At 48.3% G+C, this 17485-nt stretch overlaps 1 protein-coding gene across 1 annotated transcript; it reads left to right on the top strand.

Annotated features, from left to right (window-relative positions):
- Positions 1-7820: 7820 nt before the first annotated feature.
- Positions 7821-15731, top strand: VAMP1 (vesicle associated membrane protein 1). Its single transcript, XM_081895066.1, has 5 exons — positions 7821-7986; positions 11082-11208; positions 11347-11505; positions 12375-12426; positions 12750-15731. Coding segments are annotated over exons 1-5 (357 nt in total). The 5' UTR covers positions 7821-7984; the 3' UTR covers positions 12767-15731.
- The last annotated feature ends 1754 nt before the right edge of the window (positions 15732-17485 follow it).

The raw sequence follows: 17485 nt of genomic DNA, 5'->3' as shown, positions 1-17485 counted from the left end.
GACTTTTTTCCAGTCCAAGGGCTACATGTCCTAGTAGAGATATTGGGAAGGGGCATACAAGGTAGTGATGGGTGGCACCACTTTGTCATGTAGGCTACATTCCAACCATGCAAAAACCAGAGGTTGCTACACACATATTTCCCCCCATCCTTCATCCATGCCAAAGCAGTTGAGGAGGGTATGGAGAAGGACCTTATTAGAAACTCAGATCTATAAGCTGATTGTCAAATGGCACCTTAAACCTAGGTTATGGTCATCACAATGGAATGTTTAGGTGCCATTCCCCCCCAGGAATAATAATAATAATAATAATAATAATAATAATAATAATAATAATAATTTTATTCCATTAAAGAGAAAATAATCTCAAAGCAGATTACGACACATTAGAACATAAAATAGAACAATGCAGAATAAAACGAATTCAAGCTTCAAGGAAAACATTTCAGATCCTCCTCTAAGTGACACCTTGCTTTCCTCCCATTCATTTACCTACTTAATTTATATAGCTGCCCCATAGCAGAAGTACTCTAGGAAGCCAATGTGGTGTATAGTCGTACCTTGGATTCCAAACGCCTTGGACGTTTTGGCTTCCGAACGCTGCAAACCCAGAAGTGAGTGTTCTGGTTTGTGAACGTTCTTTGGAACCCGAACATCCAACGGGGCTTCTGATTGGCTGCAGAAAGGTTTCCGAACATTTGGAAAGTTGAACGGACTTCTGGAACGGATTCCGTTCGACTTCCAAAGTATGACTGTAGTGGTTAGTGTGTCAAACTAGCACCTCAAGCCTGGTCAGCGTATATGGAGGTCCTGGGACTTGCTGATGTTGTCCAAAGGAAAGCAGAGGAATACCTTTGGCACAAGCTTGGCTGCAGGACTTGCTGGAAGGAGATGTACAAGGCGCCATCCAACCGCCTTAGGGACTCCGACAAGGATCTGTGTAGGGTTTACTCTTTAGCCCTTTCTTCTCTCGAAGATATCCTGCAAGGAAGCGGAGTTTTAAGATCAGAGTTTTCCTTCTAGATGGGCTACTTTCCCAGGTTGACAGGCCCCATCTGCCCCTCACTTCCCACAACAGCATGTGCAGAAACTGCCTTCTTGACCATTGGATCCACTATTGCTCTCGTCTGCTCAATCTGCCAGAGCCTGTTTTCACATGCAGGGGATCTCCATAACTCACTGAGGGTTTGAGATCCATCGGCTTACCCTCACCTGGTTTAGCCAGCCAGTCTATGTCATTCCTGGGATAGATAGATAATTTATTATGGTCGGAGACCAGCTTATAAAACACACTTGGGGGTACAGTCACAGAAGAAAAACAAACAATTAAAACAATGTACAACAATAAATTTAAAAACAATGTACAACAATAAACTATCGCAGGGAGGTGAGCCAGAGTCACCCATGGAACCGAGTTTGGGGATTTTCATAACGAACTAGTTTGAGTTGGGAGATGGTCTGTACCTACAGATCTGTACACAGAATCTGGCGACCATCCAGGTCATCTACTGATCTTTGCCTATCAGGAAAAGGTCAAATTTTTGCTTTTCTGGGAGGTTGATGAGTAGGGGATCAATGGTCTTACTATGTGTCTCTTCATAAAAGGGACATCTAAAGAACAAGTGCTCTGGGCTTCCTATCTCTCCCAAAGAACAGGCACAAAGTCTCTGAGCATATGGGACTTTTTTAAAGGATGTTTCCGGGACCGGCGAGGGCAGAGCCGAGCTTCTGGCAAGTGTAAAGGCCCTTCTTGCATTTTTAGATTCGAGAAAGAAGAGATATGCTGCCGGTGTGGCTCTCTCTCTCTCGATTTCTCCAATTTTATAGTCGGGGCACCTTGAGCAGTCCTGTTGTCTCTTGGTGTCTATGATTCTTTGCCTGACCGTGGCTTTTGCCTGGCTCAACCCCATCATTCCTGGGGTGTGGCCGCTGTTGCATGCTGACAGCTTATAGGAGCCACAGGTGAGAGCTGAGTGCAAGGTGGGGACCAAAGGTGGAAAACTATCCCAGAAGGAGCACAATGTACCCCCACCAGAGGTACTACCCCTCCCCTAGCACCCCATACACCCTAGGAGAGGGTTTAGGGCCGCAGTAAAAGCCATGTGAGTGATCAGCAGTGGTGCTTTTTGAGTGGTGCAATGCAACAGCAGCCAATATAATTCACAGCTGAAGTCCTGGAAGGGGTGGGGGGGGCAGAATGAGCCGAATCCCTCTTCCACTTTTCATTCTTGTGAGCGTCTTGCATAACAATAGATTGTCATTGTCTTTAAGAGGAATGCTGGACGTGTCTGTCACATAAAGTGTGAATTGCTTGTAAGTTGTAATAATAGCATTACTGATCACATCAAAGTGCTTCATGAAATCTTTGCATATCACCCAGTTTGACAGGATGTGATTGTGTTGTAAACACTTTTCTGTCAGGGTTTCTGTCATCAGTTTTAAGATAGACTTGGGAATAGGCAAGGCTATTCTCAAAAATGTGATACAGAGCAGTAGCACTCTTCACAGGGAATCAGGGAAGGAAATTCAAACATGCAGGGAGCATTAATAAAATGGCAAACTAATTTGGCTGCATAAAGTACAGAACCATTCCAGATGCAACACTGGCTGCCGTGTTACTTAAAAGCACTTCAAGAGGGAAACAGAATTAAGCTCTAATGCGTCCTGAAGACCAGTGTCAAAAAACAATGCCCTGCCAAAGAAGTTAGCCTTTTCTTTTCTTTGAGATTAGAATACATATTTCTATCAATGGTCTCCAGAGGTGAGAGGAATAATAAACCTGAAGCCAGCCATTATTTATTGAATAATACACTATTAATAACACAATAAATAACATAAATAGTAAACTGGTCATCAAGGTGGTTTATGTATTTAATATTTTATAAGCCACTTTTCTGCATTAAAAAAAATCACAATTTTTAACCATTATTTTGAGTGTAACTAAATTTAGTGCACAATCAATAATTATACTAGGTGAAATGAAGCATCATCTATAGAAAAGAAATGAAATTTAGTCTGTCTGAATAAAAATATCATGTCTGATTTAGCACTGTTCAGACTCAGGTATGTATTCTAAAACCACAGCACCGCTACTGAGAAGGCCCTGTCCTTGTCAACAATATTTCAGAGGTCAGTGTGCCAGAGAGTACACTGGCTCAAGAAGGTTCATATAGAGAAGGCAATTATAGATGGAGGAGGTCCTGAAAATATCTTATGCTGTTATGCAATTGCTCCTCTCTTTAAATTTAGCCTGCGACTGCCTCTCATCTGTCTGGTAGATGTTCTATGCCTAAGAAAAAACAGGAAGAGGGCTCAGCTTTGCTCACAGGCATATTTTCGCTTTCTGGCTATTGTGAATTTTAGAGATGGCATTACAAACTATGGGGGCAAGGCGACAGTTATTTTTCTGTATTACCATTTTCATACGCACCCTTCAACAGGTTCTGAAGTCAGCTTTTAGAAAGCTAAAATGACAACAACAAAAACTGAAACGTTAATACAGTATAAAAGAGCATATAAAAGCAGCAGAAATAAAAACAAACTCCAAGCAGAATGGGAGTAACATAGTTTGGGAACATAAAAAGGTCTTTTCCTGGTGTTGAAATAACATCCAAGGTAAAAGGTAAAGGACCTCTGGACGGTTAAGCCCAGGCAAAGGTGACTATGGGGTTGTGGCGCTCATCTCGCTTTCAGGCTGAGGGAACCGGTGTTTGTCCACAGACAGCTTTTTGTCATGTGGCCAGCATGACTAAATCGCTTCTGGCACAACGGAACACCGTGACGGAAATGCTGTTTACCTTCCCACCGCAGCGATACCTATTTATTTCCTTGCACTGGCGTGCTTTCGAACTGCTAGGTTGGTAGGAGCTGGGACAAAGCAACAGGAGCTCACCCTGTCATGGGGATTCAAACCGCTGACCTGCTGATCGGCAAGCCCAAGAGGCTCAGTGGTTTAGACCACAGTGCCACCCTCGTCCCCGTCATGCATCCACCATCACGCAAGCTTCCCTGTGGGGAGAGCATTCCACACAGCTTTCCAGGGTTGTAAAGACTGTGGAGAGAATAATCGGGTGCACTCTTCCCACCTTGAATCAAATCTATACTTCCAGGTGCCATAAGAAAGCTTATGGGCTAACCAGTTATGGGCTAACCAGGCTGGGATAGCTGGGATAGCAGGCTTGTGGGTTTTTGAATGTCTGATGTAGATTTTTTCAATTTCGTTCTGCATGGGACAATGACAATAAAGATTATCGTATTGTATCGTAACATTGTGATATATCACCAGCTAAACATTGTGAAGGGACATGGGTGGCACTGTGGGTTAAACCACAGAGCCTAGGACTTTCCGATCAGAAGGTCGGCGGTTCGAACCCCCGCAACGGGGTGAGCTCCTGTTGCTCGGTCCCCGCTCCTGCCAACCTAGCAGTTTGAAAGCATGTCAAAGTGCAAGTAGGTACCACTCCGGCGGGAAGGTAAACGGCGTTTTCGTGCACTGCTCTCGTTCGCCAGATGTGGCTTAGTCATGCTGGCCACATGACCCGGAAGCTGTACACCGGCTCCCTTGGCCAATAATGGGAGATGAGCGCCACAACCCCAGAATCGGTCACGACTGGACCTAATGGTCAGGGGTCCCTTTACCTTTACCTAAACATTGTGATAGACCAATATATCATGATGTCTGAAATAAGCATATAACTATGTAGAGGCGAATGAGGTAATGTCCTGGCAACTGCTGCTACTTAGGGGTCCAAAACATGCATTTTTACTTACCTTTAATTTATTGTTCCAACTGTTATTTTATAGTACAGAGGAGCAGGGCAGCAGGAATCGTGAGAGAAATGATGGCTGGCATCACGGATTTTCCCATATCACAGTTTTTCCCATAGCACACACACGTGATTTGTGATATTATCGCCATGTCAAATATTATGAAACCGTTGTCACAATGATGATGATGATAAAAAATAATTCTATTTATACTCCACCCTCCCCAGCCAAGACTGGGCTCAGGGCGGCTAACACCAAGTATGAAACAATTGATTAAAATACAAGTTAAAATACAACATTAAAATGCAGCCTCATTTCAGTAGAACTCAAATCAAAAAACTTTTTGGGGATGAAAACATCAAATCTTCACCAAAGCCAACTATCCAGACTGGTCCTATGTGGGCCAGAAAAAAACCAGGGAAGTCCCCAATTAGGAGTTCCAACACAGAAGGAAAAAGGAAAGGGGGAGGATGTAGACTTCAAACCGATTTTGGACGATGTATTGATACGTTGCCCAGACCTACCACCATCCTGTTCTCATGGTGGCTTCCAGATGCTTGCGGGAAACTAGTGAGCAGAACATGAGAGCACAAGAGCACTCTCCCCTCCCATGGTTTGCAGCCACTGGTATTCAGAAGTATTGCTGTAGTGGCAGAGCACAGCCATCATGGCTAGTAGCCATTGATAGCCTTCTCCATGAATTTGTCTACCGTAATTGTCTTTGAAAGCCATCCAAGTTGGTGGCCATCACTGCCTTTTCAGGGAGAAGTGATGTGGGTGGCTCTGTGGTCTAAGCCACTGAGCCCATAGGCGCCGACTCCATGGGGCTTGAGGGGGCCCGAGCCCCCTCAAAAATTCGTTTGGGGGGCTCCGCCCCCCCAATAATCTCCGGCGCCCCTCCAGCAGAGCGCCATCGCCGCCCCTCCCCCAGCCCAAAATGCACAGGGAGGGGCGGGCTGCATGCCTCCTGCCCTCCCTCCCGAGCAAAAGCTCCACCCAATTTCCTTTGGAGCTGATTAATAGGCGCAGCACGCTCTCCCCTATTCGCTCACGAGGCGGCGCCACTTTATTTGCATATTCATGAGCTTATTTATTATTCATGAGCTTTCCCGGGCCCCCCCCAATATTTTTTATAAGTCCGCGTCCCTGACTGAGCCTCTTGGGCTTGCCCTTCCATTGCGCCAGAAGCGGTTTAGTCATGCTGGCCACATGACCCGGAAAGCTGTCTGTGGACAAATGCCGGCTCCCTCAGCCTAAAAGCAAGATGAGTGCCGCAACCTCAAAGTCAAATTGAACTGGACTTAACCGTCCAGGGGTCCTTTACCTTTTTACGTACCTCGGGGAGAGAATCCCATAGTTTAACTACACCCTGCTAGGACGTGTTGAATTTTTTTTACCTTTCAAATTCCCAAAATAAGGGATGCTAATAAGTTGCAACGTGACTTGGGAATTCGAGAGAGATTTGGGTTAAATTAATATAATTCAGTTTTGCTCGGTAAATAATGACATCAAAAATACTGACTTTTTTGAATTTTTGAGGAATTTCCAGTTATTTTAAACTTGTCTTATTATTCTTTAAAAATTGCATAAAAATAACTAAAAACGACGCCAAGTATTTGCAGTAATGTATATATAAATATTTTATTATTTCTATATTATAGTATTTTATATTGTATATTACAGTTACACACACACAATTCACTAATGTTGTGCTGTAGTTGTATTTGCTTCTGTGGTAGGTTGAATAATCTTTTATCGGTGTGTTAAAAATTACTTGTCCGTCAGTGCTAATTCTACTGCCATCCTAACGGGTGGGAATTGACCTTAAATGGCTTCTTCAAGACTGGGGACATTCATTCACGCATATGAGCCACCTAATTGGAACTGGCGGAGAGTTGTTGCCCTTTGAACTCCCAACTCTGCCAGATGACTGGTTCTGTTGGATCACATCAGATTGGCTTGCCAGATCTGTCTGAGAAGCTAAAAAGCAGAAACAGGCAGAAGACTTGCTGAATATGCTGCTTTGCCGACCATTCAAGCGCTCAGCATGGCAGCAGAATGTGGGTTGGGCAAAAAAGGCTCCTGCATAGCAGGGGCTGGACTAGATGACCCTAGTGGGCCCTTCCAACTCTACTCTTCTTCAGGTTGCAGCAAAAGACGCGTTTATTTAGTCTACCCCTTTCCAGCCCAAATCCAGTGCCCAACTGAATGCAGTAACAAACTCCCACCTGAAACCCGGAAGACTCACTGGTGACCAGATGGAGCAATGTTTTCCTTCCTGTTGTTGTTTAGTCATTTAGTCGTGTCTGACTCTTCATGACCCCCTGGACCAGACCACGCCAGGCACTCCTGTCTTCCACTGCCTCCTGCAGTTTGGTCAAACTCATGCTGGTAGCTTCGAGAACACTGTCCAACCATCTTGTCCTCGGTCGTCCCCTTCTCCTTGTGCCCTCCATCTTTCCCAACATCAGGGTCTTTTCCAGGGAGTCTTCTCTCCTCATGAGGTGGCAAAAGTACTGGAGCCTCAGCTTCAGGATCTGTCCTTCCAGTGAGCACTCAGGGCTGATTTCCTTCAGAATGGAGAGGTTTGATCTTCTTGCAGTCCATGGAACTCTCAAGAGTCTCCTCCAGCACCAGAATTCAAAAGCATCCATTCTTGGGCGACCAGCCTTCTTGATGGTCCGTCCAGCTCTCACCTCCATACATCACTCCTTCCTTTCGCCCCTGGTCAAATCCTGGCTCTCTCCACCCCTCTCGACGTGCAACTGTCCTGCTTACTCCCTGGGGGCCAAAACAAAACCCCAAAAGCATCAGAGAAACGGAAGGTGAGATTTCATGCTCCCGTCTAATGATTAAGGCAGGACTTGGGAGAGCACCGTCGAAGTATGCAGATTGAGTGGGGCGCTGATTGGCTGCCGGACGGGGGAGTGTCTCTTTCGGCGGCCAAGAGAAGCTCCGGCGTGAGCGCCTATTGGCTCGTCGAGCCGGGCCGGCAACAATGGAGGGCGTGGCCAGGGCCAGAGGGACCGCCCCCTCCGGCCGCCTATAAAGCGCGCGGGGCGGCAGCAGCGCGGCTCCTGCTGCAGCAGTAGTTCTCCGAGCGCCGGCGGGAGAGGCTCATTGACGCGGACGCTCCCCGGCTGGGCCGTCGATCCTCGCTCCGCCCGCTCCGTCCAGCGCTCCGGAGGAAAGGGGTCTCCCCGAGCCGAAGCCGGCCATGTGAGTAGCAGCCGGGCTGGGTGGGTGGTGGGTGGCGGAGCCCGCCCTGCCCCGCTGCGGTCCGTCCTGCGCTGCGCTGCCGCCTTCCCCTGCGCGGCTGCGGCACCTGCCGAGTTGCGCATTGCACCACCCGCTCCCGCCCCCGCCCTCGATCTCCTTCCCGCCGTCCGTTCCCGGCTGCCCGGGGCTGAAGTCAGACGGGGCGCCGATGGCGTATCATCCCAACCCCAGGTGGCCGCGGTTCTCCGGCCAGCAGCGCTTTCCTCCTTTATTTTTTCCCTGCCGCAGTTGTCCGGCTCTCCCCTCTGTCTCCCGTGTCCCGCAGCATCGCTTCGCATTAGAAACATTGGCTGCTCGTAGAGAAGCGAAGGGCGGCTCCGTTGCGTGTGCGCGCTAGGAGAAAGGGGAAAGATTCGCGGGGATGGCTAGGGGGGGCTTTTTCGCACGTGACGGCGCCTGCACGTGTGAATGTAAATATGCGGGAACGCTCGAAAGGAAGGTGGTCAAGCCAATGCGGGTTTTGCGGTTGGGGTAAAGCAGAAAGTCGCCAAAACCTTTGGGTTGGGTGTCATATGTGACCGAGGCGGCTCTGCATGGCATGTGCCACTAGGGGGGGGGGGGAAGGGAGTGCGGAAACCTCCTTTGCATGGGCTTGTGTGTGGAGGAATCCGTCGGAGCTCAGCAAAATTATATTAAGCTGACCCTAGAGATCTGGGTAGCTGATATTGAGGGATGGGAGAGAAGAGAGACCTGTGGTTTTGAGACAGAAGGGTGACTTAGAGTAGAAACACTCAGTTTTGTCTCTGCTTTCCTTTGGACTTCTGCAACTATGAAATCTTTGCCGTCTCAGGTGAAAGCATGCCTCCATCCATGTCCTTTTATCTGTGGGCCAACCAATGGCTGCCCAGTGGTGCTGCCTCAAACACCTTACGGCAGATTGTGCTAGACTAGTCATTGGTCCAGTATATCCTGGTGCCTGCGTTCCATGCCCACAGTTGCCATGCAAGAAACCCAGCCTTTCTCTCCGAACTGGGGCTTAACTGCTAGTTCCCCTGACCTCTCCTCTCTCGCTGCAGGAAGGAATTATTACGGCAGCAAAAGCCCAAGGATATTGGTAGCAAATTTCTCCTGTGGCAAAAACAACAACGGTCCAGCCTTGTGACACAGCAGTTATTTCGTGTTTGCCCACACCTTGACAGACCTGGGAGCTTGCTAGGTTTCCCTGGATGCTGAAGAAGCCGTTTGACCTTGTTTGCTGCGACGTTTGCTCTGGCGGTGTAATCGCAGCCACAGTATTACAGAGCACTGCACATGTATACATCCTAGGAAGCCTTACAACAGCTTTGTAAGGAAGGCCAGTCCTCCCATATTGCAGGTTGAGGATGCTTAGGCGGATAGTGGATTGCCTACAACTGCCTAGACTGTTGCTGAGGTGACGTCCTGGGCTCATAGCTCATATTTGCCCATGATACCAGCTGTGTCACCCTGATTTTATCCCTCATGGACAGGTGTCCCTGCCAGGTCAAAAACCAGTTGAGGAGCAGTAAGATCTCACAGCATTGTTGCATATTAGCTGTTGGTGTTCTGGATTTCTATCTCAATTGGCGTGTTTAGCTTCAGTTGCAATCTCTGTGGCATTTCCTGGCTTAAGAGCGTTAGACGAGCCACACTAGATCAGGCCAGCGGTAACCCAGCCACATGCATCTGGGAAGTTGTAAGAAGGGTATAGAGGCAAAGATTCCTGCCTCTGTCTGTCCCCTAGCAAGCTAGTCTTGAGAGAGATGTTTCCTATGAGCATAGAGGTCTTCTTTGGCTGTCATGGCACGTGGATGTGGAGACCTGTCTTCTAAGCCAGAAATGGGTCCTCCAGATGTAGATTAGCGAATCGTGTAGATCCATCCCAGTCAGCATAGCCAGTAGTTAGGCATCATGGGAGTTGTAGTCTTACAACTGTTGGAGGACCACAGGTTTTCCACCTGTGCTCCAAGCCATTTAAACTAGTGGTCTTCACTGCGTCTTGTACAACCCTTTGCTTGAAGTTCTTCTCGGGTGACCTTGACTTCCACGGTTGGACGAAGAGAAAAGCTTCTCTCTCTACTGTGCGTAATCCTCTCATGTTTTGAGTTAAGTCTTTCTTTTGGCTTAAGGAAAAGCAGTTGGGTGCTCTTCACTTTCCTTCATGGGGAAAGTAGCCCAACTCTTTGATCATTTTTGGTTACCCTCTTCTGTGTCTTTTCCAGCTTTAGTATGCCCTTGGCTGCCTTCTGTTCTGCTAGGAAGACAACATTTGGGGCTGTCGTTTCTAGTTGCAGTTTAGTTGCTGATCTCTGTGGCTGAGGGCCCCAATGTGGCACTGTGGGTATCTAGATGTCCTCAGCCACGCCCATGGCGCCCACCAAGGAACATTGCCTCTCCAAGTTTCCAAATTTTTAATGTTTCCTGGGTGGGGGTATTGTTTTGGGGACTTTCCTGGGGTTTTCCTGCTTTCTTCTGTCTGCGTCTTATCTGTTGGGAGGGATGTGTTAATCTTTTGCTTGGAGGCCGATGGGAATGTTCTGAGCACCAGCAGTTTTTCTTTTGTGGTGCCCATAGCAGTCATTTAGCTCTCCAGAAGTGCCCCTATTCCCCCAAAGGTTGGGGACATCTCTTCGGAGTGAGCACCGGATACGTGTGACCACTTCTCCCCCCCCAATAATATTTATTATTTCCAGTAGATAAACATAGTATAGAAAAAAGATTAACATAAAGACAAACAATAAATAAAAGAAAAAGGGAAAAAAGAAAAAAGATACATACAGCATATTACCACTTAATTAATTAAAATTAAGTACCATCCATCTTCATAAACATAGTATTTGACTTCCTCGAATCTCTTCCATCCGAATTTCTTAGTAATTCTATGTAGCAGTTTCCAATACCAGTGTTTCAAAAGACCATATCACAGTCCTAATCATATTACATAACTTTTGTTATCGTACATTTTCTTATTTATAAATTTAATTCCATTTTAATCCTAGGCCTAATTGTTTCTTTCAAGTGGTTACATATCTTTAATATTAGTGTGACCACTTCTTGCACCTAATTTGCCTCCACAGGTCTGATCCAGCTCAGCAACCAGGGACGGGGCAAGAAGGGGAAGAAAATGCTGGAGGCCCCCCTGGAGCTCCCCCAAATTTGACCAGCAATCGCCGCCTGCAGCAGACCCAAGCGCAGGTGGAAGAAGTAAGTTGCTTAACCTCCTGAGCTGTTCTCATTGGGTCTTCATGCCTTCTTCGTTTCCAGGTGAATTCAGCTGTCCCTTTTCTTTCTCTCTCTCTCTCTCTTTCTCTCTCTCCCCCCGCCTCCATCCCTCTCATTCAGGTGGTGGATATTATGCGTGTGAATGTGGACAAAGTCTTGGAGCGAGACCAGAAGCTATCGGAATTAGATGAAAGAGCAGATGCACTTCAAGCTGGTGCTCAAGTATTCGAAAGCAGTGCAGCAGCGCTCAAGAGAAAGTATTGGTGGAAGAACTGTAAGGTGAGCTTTGGAGGGAGGGGGAGCGCACAGCAATTTTACACTGGTAGATTGAGACAACGGTCACAGTCCTATTGTGCTGCTGTTCCCTAAACTGGAGGGGGAGGGCCCATCTATTGGAAGTAGAATGAATTCTCTGAGATTCCAGGTTCAATCCCTAGAATTTCCAGAGAAAATATACGTATGGGTAGCAGGGCTGGGGAATAAAAAAATCTGTGCCTGAGACTAGAGAGTTGCTGGTAGTTGTAATAAGGTAAAGGTAAAGGGACCCCTGACCATTAGGTCCAGTTGTGGCCGACTCTGGGGTTGCGGCACTCATCTCGCTTTATTGGCCGAGGGAGCCGGCGTACAGCTTCCGGGTCATGTGGCCAGCTTCTGGAGAACCAGAGTAGCGCACGGAAATGCCGTTTACCTTCCCGCCTGAGCGGTACTTATTTATCTACTTGCACTTTGACATGCTTTCCAACTGCTAGGTTGGCAGGAGCTGGGACTGAGCAATGGGAGCTCACCCCGTCGCGGGGATTCGAACCGCCGACCTTCTGATTGGCAAGTCCTAGGCTCTGTGGTTTAACCCACAGCACCACCTGCGTCCCTGTAGTTGTAATAGACCAGCCTTAATCAACCTGATGTTCTCCCAGATGTTCTGGGCTCCTAGCTCTCTTCAGCCCCAGCCAGCAGATCCAGTGATGGGTATTTACAGTGCTGGGGGGGGCACCAGGTTGGCGGAGGCTGTGGTAAGAGGCACTGGATTTTGCGGATGTGCGGTCTCACTTGGTACGAGGCATCTTTTAAAATGCTCCCCTTAGTGAGATGTCTGTCTGCGCGGGGTGCTGTGTTGAATGTGTTGAGCTCACGGTGTCTCTTCTCCCCAGATGATGATCATGCTGGGAGTGATCTGTGCCATTGTGGTCATCGCAATTGCACGTAAGTACCAAGGGGGAGGCAGGGGGGACTGGGCTTGTGACCCCTCCCTGACCACCGGATAAACAGCACCGGCCTCTGGGTGTGAAAAACTGCTACCTGATACCTCTCTCCTCTGAGTGATGCTGAAGACCAGCAGATCTGTGACCCTGGTGCCTTCTAGGACAAGGGGGTTGTTTTGCCTGCTGGATGAGGGCAGAGGCATGACATTAAGGGTGGGCCTTCCTTTCCTTGGATGTTCAGCTTGTCTTCAGTGTGGGAGGCTTGGTGTAACATGCCCTCTTGTTCTCTCCCCTCTCTTCCTTCTGTTGCTTCCTGTCCCCCAGTCTACTTTTTTACCTGAGAATGTGGTCCCTTCCCCCCTCCCTCCCCAGTCTGCAGCCTCCTTTCCCCATCTCCCTTTCCAGTCCCAGGTGTTCCTCCTCCCTCCTCCTCCTCCTTTCCTTTCCTTTCTCCCTTCATTCTGGCTTAGTCATCAGTTTTCCTTTTGGTTCTGTTTGCCTTCCATACGAGACTTTAACGCACTGTTTCCAGATTTGAGTTGATTCCCCCTTCACAGCTGCTGCTGCATCAACCTCTGAGCAGGCCACCTTGCCTTGGAGGGTGGCAGCGGGACAAGAGGAGGAAATGTGTGGGGTGGTTGAGTGACGCTCGCGGGTCTGAGGCCTACTCTAGGTGTCCGCTTCTCCTGCGCCTCTCTTGCCGTGTGTTTGCTTTGGGACAGCATTACTTACATCTCTACAGGTGGCGGGAGGAGAGAGGAGGGGCGAGCCCCCCCCCCAAGCACCAGGGAGAAGATTTGGACATTGTGACCCCAGGATAGTGTTCCCTTAATGTGAGGCATAAGCTCATGGTGTTTGCTCTGTCTGCAGAAATTCTGGTCCTATGAAGACGGGACATCTCTTTGCAATCCTCGGGCAACACTTGGCCTCATGAACCCTAGCAGGGAAGATGTTGGTTTGATCCAGTCTCCTCTACTCCGGGGAGTAAGCGCACCATTCGTGGAGGCTTGCGTTCCCAGGATAGTCAGAAGTAGGGTCAGATATGCGCATCTTGCAGTTCTGTGGCCATGTGGTTTGCTGGAACACTCCGGCACTTAGATGGAGCTTGCTATTCAAACAGCAAGTCCCAGACTACTTGCTGCTTAGCTGCAAAAGTCCTGCTGCAAAACAGTAGCAGCATGTCCCTCTTTGCCTCTTAGGGAGTCGTAGAAGGGTTTCCTTCTAAAAAGTAGGCCTGCTGTGCAATGACAGGCCTGAATTCCTATCTAGTTTTTAGGCTTCTTGGGTCAGAGGTGGTCATGCAGAACGCCAGTGTTTGCAGGGACAGCTTGAATGCAGATTCACATACATGCCTTTCATCACTCCTATTTTTGGCGATCACTTAACGATGCTCCCAGTGGCGAGCATGTGTGTATGAATTCATGCTTATTTTGCTACCTGACATGCTATGGAGGTGCTGTATTGATCCTGATTGGAAGAGAAGCCCAGTGCAAATGGGTTTTAAATCTGCTTTAGAGTGGGTTCTGCCGTGCCTGCCAGTCAAAGACAGAGGAAGTGGCATAGCTATGAAGCACAATCACAGAGAGAGGTGTTTGGGTGTCCCAATATGGCTCCAATCAGAGTTTGGCCAGAAAGAGAACAGTGTTGAAGGGCGGAAGGAGATATAGAGACCGCAGTGCTCTAGGACAGGGGGCTGGGGGCTGCATTACGGCCTCGGACAAAGCAATATGATCTGGGCCCTTCAATGTCTTAACCCAGGAATACTCTCCCCATAGCATGCTGTGAAGGTGCTGACTCTTTTTGCATGCCCACTGCCGCGCACCAGCATTTCATTTGCAGAGCCCATCTCCTTGATCTCTCCCCACCTCCCCCCACCTCGGGGGATGCTTAGAGGAGAACAGGAACACCGAAGCTCTCTGCTGGTTTCGATAAACCTCTCCTGTCTCAGCGGAGCTGTGCTGGCGGAAGCGCAACACGCCTGAAGAGGATCCGGGGTCCGTGTTTTGTGACGCTGCTGTCGCTTTGGGGAGGAAACACAGTAAGGTGTTTAAAGAGGCCTCTTGATCTCTTCCGGACAAGATCTTGGTTTTGATCTGCTGCCATCTGTATTGAGAGGAAAGCCCTCCCGGCTGCTTTCTTTTGCTTTCCTTGTCTGTTCTCATGGATGTTGTATGTTTTGCCTCTCTCTCTCTCTCTCTCTCGCCCCCCTGCCCCCTTGTTACCTCTCCACTTGCTCCATCTCTTTATGCATGGGCAAAAAAGTTCACCCCCTCCCCTAGGCCCTCTGTGCCTAAAGCAAGGGACTTTCTTTCTCTATGCAGAGGACTTCAGCCGCTTTCTCACGCACGTGTGGTTTCTGTCTTTGTAAGGAACACAGCCGTAATATTTTTTCCCTCTGGCATGTGTCGATTTACCAGCTCATGTACTCTTTAATCTCCGCCAACAAACACTCCTCTGCCACCCAAAACGAGTCTGCGTCCTCTGTCTTGAGTGTTAGCAAGAAGGGGGTTGCTGCTTTTAAAGTGGGAAGGGAGAAGAACCCAGGTACAGTGGTACCTTGGTACTCAAACGGCTTGGCTCCCAAACGCCACAAACCCGGAAGTAAGTGTTCCGGTTTGCAAATGTTTTCCGGAAGCCGAACATCCGACGTGGCTTTCTCTTGTGTGCAGGAAGCCGCTCCTTGGTTTTCAGAGTCAAACGGACTCCCGGAACGGATTAAGTTCAAGAACCAAGGTACCACTGTACTTAAAACGTAGGCCATAGCCCCCCCTGGAAAGGTACCCTATCTTTAACACTGTAGATAGTAGGTGAAGAATGTAGCACCTAGACAGGAGCAGGAGCTCTTGCAGGCCTAGTTTACAGCACAGCCGGGTCCATGTCCCTGCCTGCCTGCAGCAGCCATGCTGTGCTCATGCAAATCCTTTGCTCAGTAGACTGCGGTCAAACCTGCACCCTGGTAGAAGGAACTTGCGTATGCAGCCTAGCTGGTGGTTCTATCTCATGCTTTGCACTTGTGGGTGGAGCACGTTTGTCAGGAGGTTGGCCACAGCTGGTGTCGACTCTTCCATCCTGAAGGGCTTATGAGCAGCCAGCAGAGGCCGGAAGGCTTGCTATAGTGAGAAATGGCCTAAGCTAGGGCAGCTCCTGACTGGGACCTCAGATAGCCATACCGTGCTTTGTTCCTCCTTGTCCTGCCTTCCCTTATCTTAACTGGCATAATGCACCTTCTGTTTCCTTTGCATAAACGAGCTAAATTCACTGAAACCATCAATATGAGCAGAATAAAGTGTGTCAAGATAAACCAAACACCTGGCCATGTAATTTTCCTAATTGGGATCTCTTTCTGGCACTGTGGAAGTCAAGTCTTGTAGGACGACCACCTGGGATGCTGCAGTTGAGAGGTCTGAGCAGGAAAGGCCAGGCTAGACTATCTGGAGGCTGCATTTGGGGGGGGAGGGGAGGTGAGAATCAGCGGTGGTCCCTCACTCTGTGAAAAATGAGGCTCTTTCCCCTGAAGTGACATGTAGGAGGCCAGACCACATCTCCTGCATGAGAGGAGACCTAAACACAACGTTTATGCGGTCAGGGCAGAGTCTTGGGTACAAGTGTAACTCGAAGTAGTGGGAGAAGCTCCATTTGCACTACATAATTGGTAACTTAATTTTTGTACCACGTCCGTTCAAAGAAGAAAACGTGTGACCGGGCTGTTGCAGAAGGAAATGAGAAAAGCACTTCAGGGATGTTATGCCATATGCCACAACTCATGCCATTGCTATCCTTGTAGAATGTTGACCACGTCTGGCAGACATCTAGCTTCCACCATCCTTGACCATTGGGCCTTACTGCCTAGGGGTTGAAAGGAGTTGTCAAATGACACTTGGAGGCTTCCCCGGTGCTGGTGCTGCTGATGACATGGAAGTCGCGCATGAAGGTCCTACACAGCAGACATGTAACATTAACATTTGAGGGTACAAAAATCTGGGCAGTGCAATCGTACCATGGTTGACTAATGCCTTGCGAGTCGAACGTTTTGGATCCTGAACGCCGCAACTCCAGAAGTGAGTGTTCCGGTTTGTGAATGTTCTTTGGAACCCAAACATCTGGTGCGGCTTCCGATTGGTTGCAGGAGCTTCCTGCAGCCAATCGGAAGCCGCACCTTGGTTTCCGAATGTTTTGGAAGTGGAGCAGACTTCCGGAGTGTCTTCCAAGGTACGACTGTACTTTGTCCCTGTCACATAGATATTGTGGCCTATGAAAATAGGACTGTTTCCTGCGTACTTGCATTACGCGTGGTCTTACTCAAAAGATTGCTGCCTAAATCCCCTCCCCTCATTATCACATGTTGCTGAAGGATCTTCTGTCTCTGCTGTACGATGTATTCATTTTCTCTTCAATCTGTCCTGATTTAAATGCAAGGAGTGTGTTTGTTTTGCTACAGATGACGCTGGAAAAGCAGAACTGTCCTACAATATATTAAACAGCTCGATATTCCGATCCCCAGCTGCAGTGTATGAAATGGCAGGTTCCATCATAGTGTGGGCATGTTTAGCAAATCCCAAGCAGCATCTGACCTTGAGTAATTATTTAAATACTGGAGTGATGGAGGATAGGGCTGAAACTGGGAAAACGACAACTTGCAGTATTCCAGCATACCCAAATAGTTGATCCCCCCCCCCCCGGTAAGTCACCATCGCTATCTCGTAATGCAGTTGGATTATGTGCATGGAATCCTGTGATCACTGTAACTATGAAGCCTCCTGCTGAAATTCTGAATACATCACCAAGAAGATACATTAGGGTTGCTTGACAAAAACCAGGTGTTTTTTTAATAATAATAAAAAAGTACAGGAAAAATGGAATCTGCTCAGTGGGTTCCTTGTGCTGTGTTGTCTCCTGCAGTTGTTCAAGAGCAGCTGAAGTAGCTATAGGATCACTAAAGGGATCTCTAAAACATCCTTTTCAACTACCGGGGGTGGGTGGGTAGGTAGTGTGCAACAAATGTATGTGTGCCAGGGTCCCAAGTTGTCTACCTGCAATCTGTTGTGGTGCTGTGTCAGTAC

The sequence above is a fragment of the Podarcis melisellensis genome (assembly GCF_964234715.1).
Source record: "Podarcis melisellensis genome assembly, chromosome: 17".
Lineage (NCBI taxonomy): Eukaryota > Metazoa > Chordata > Lepidosauria > Squamata > Lacertidae > Podarcis > Podarcis melisellensis.
This window is presented reverse-complemented; position numbering and strand designations above follow the sequence as displayed.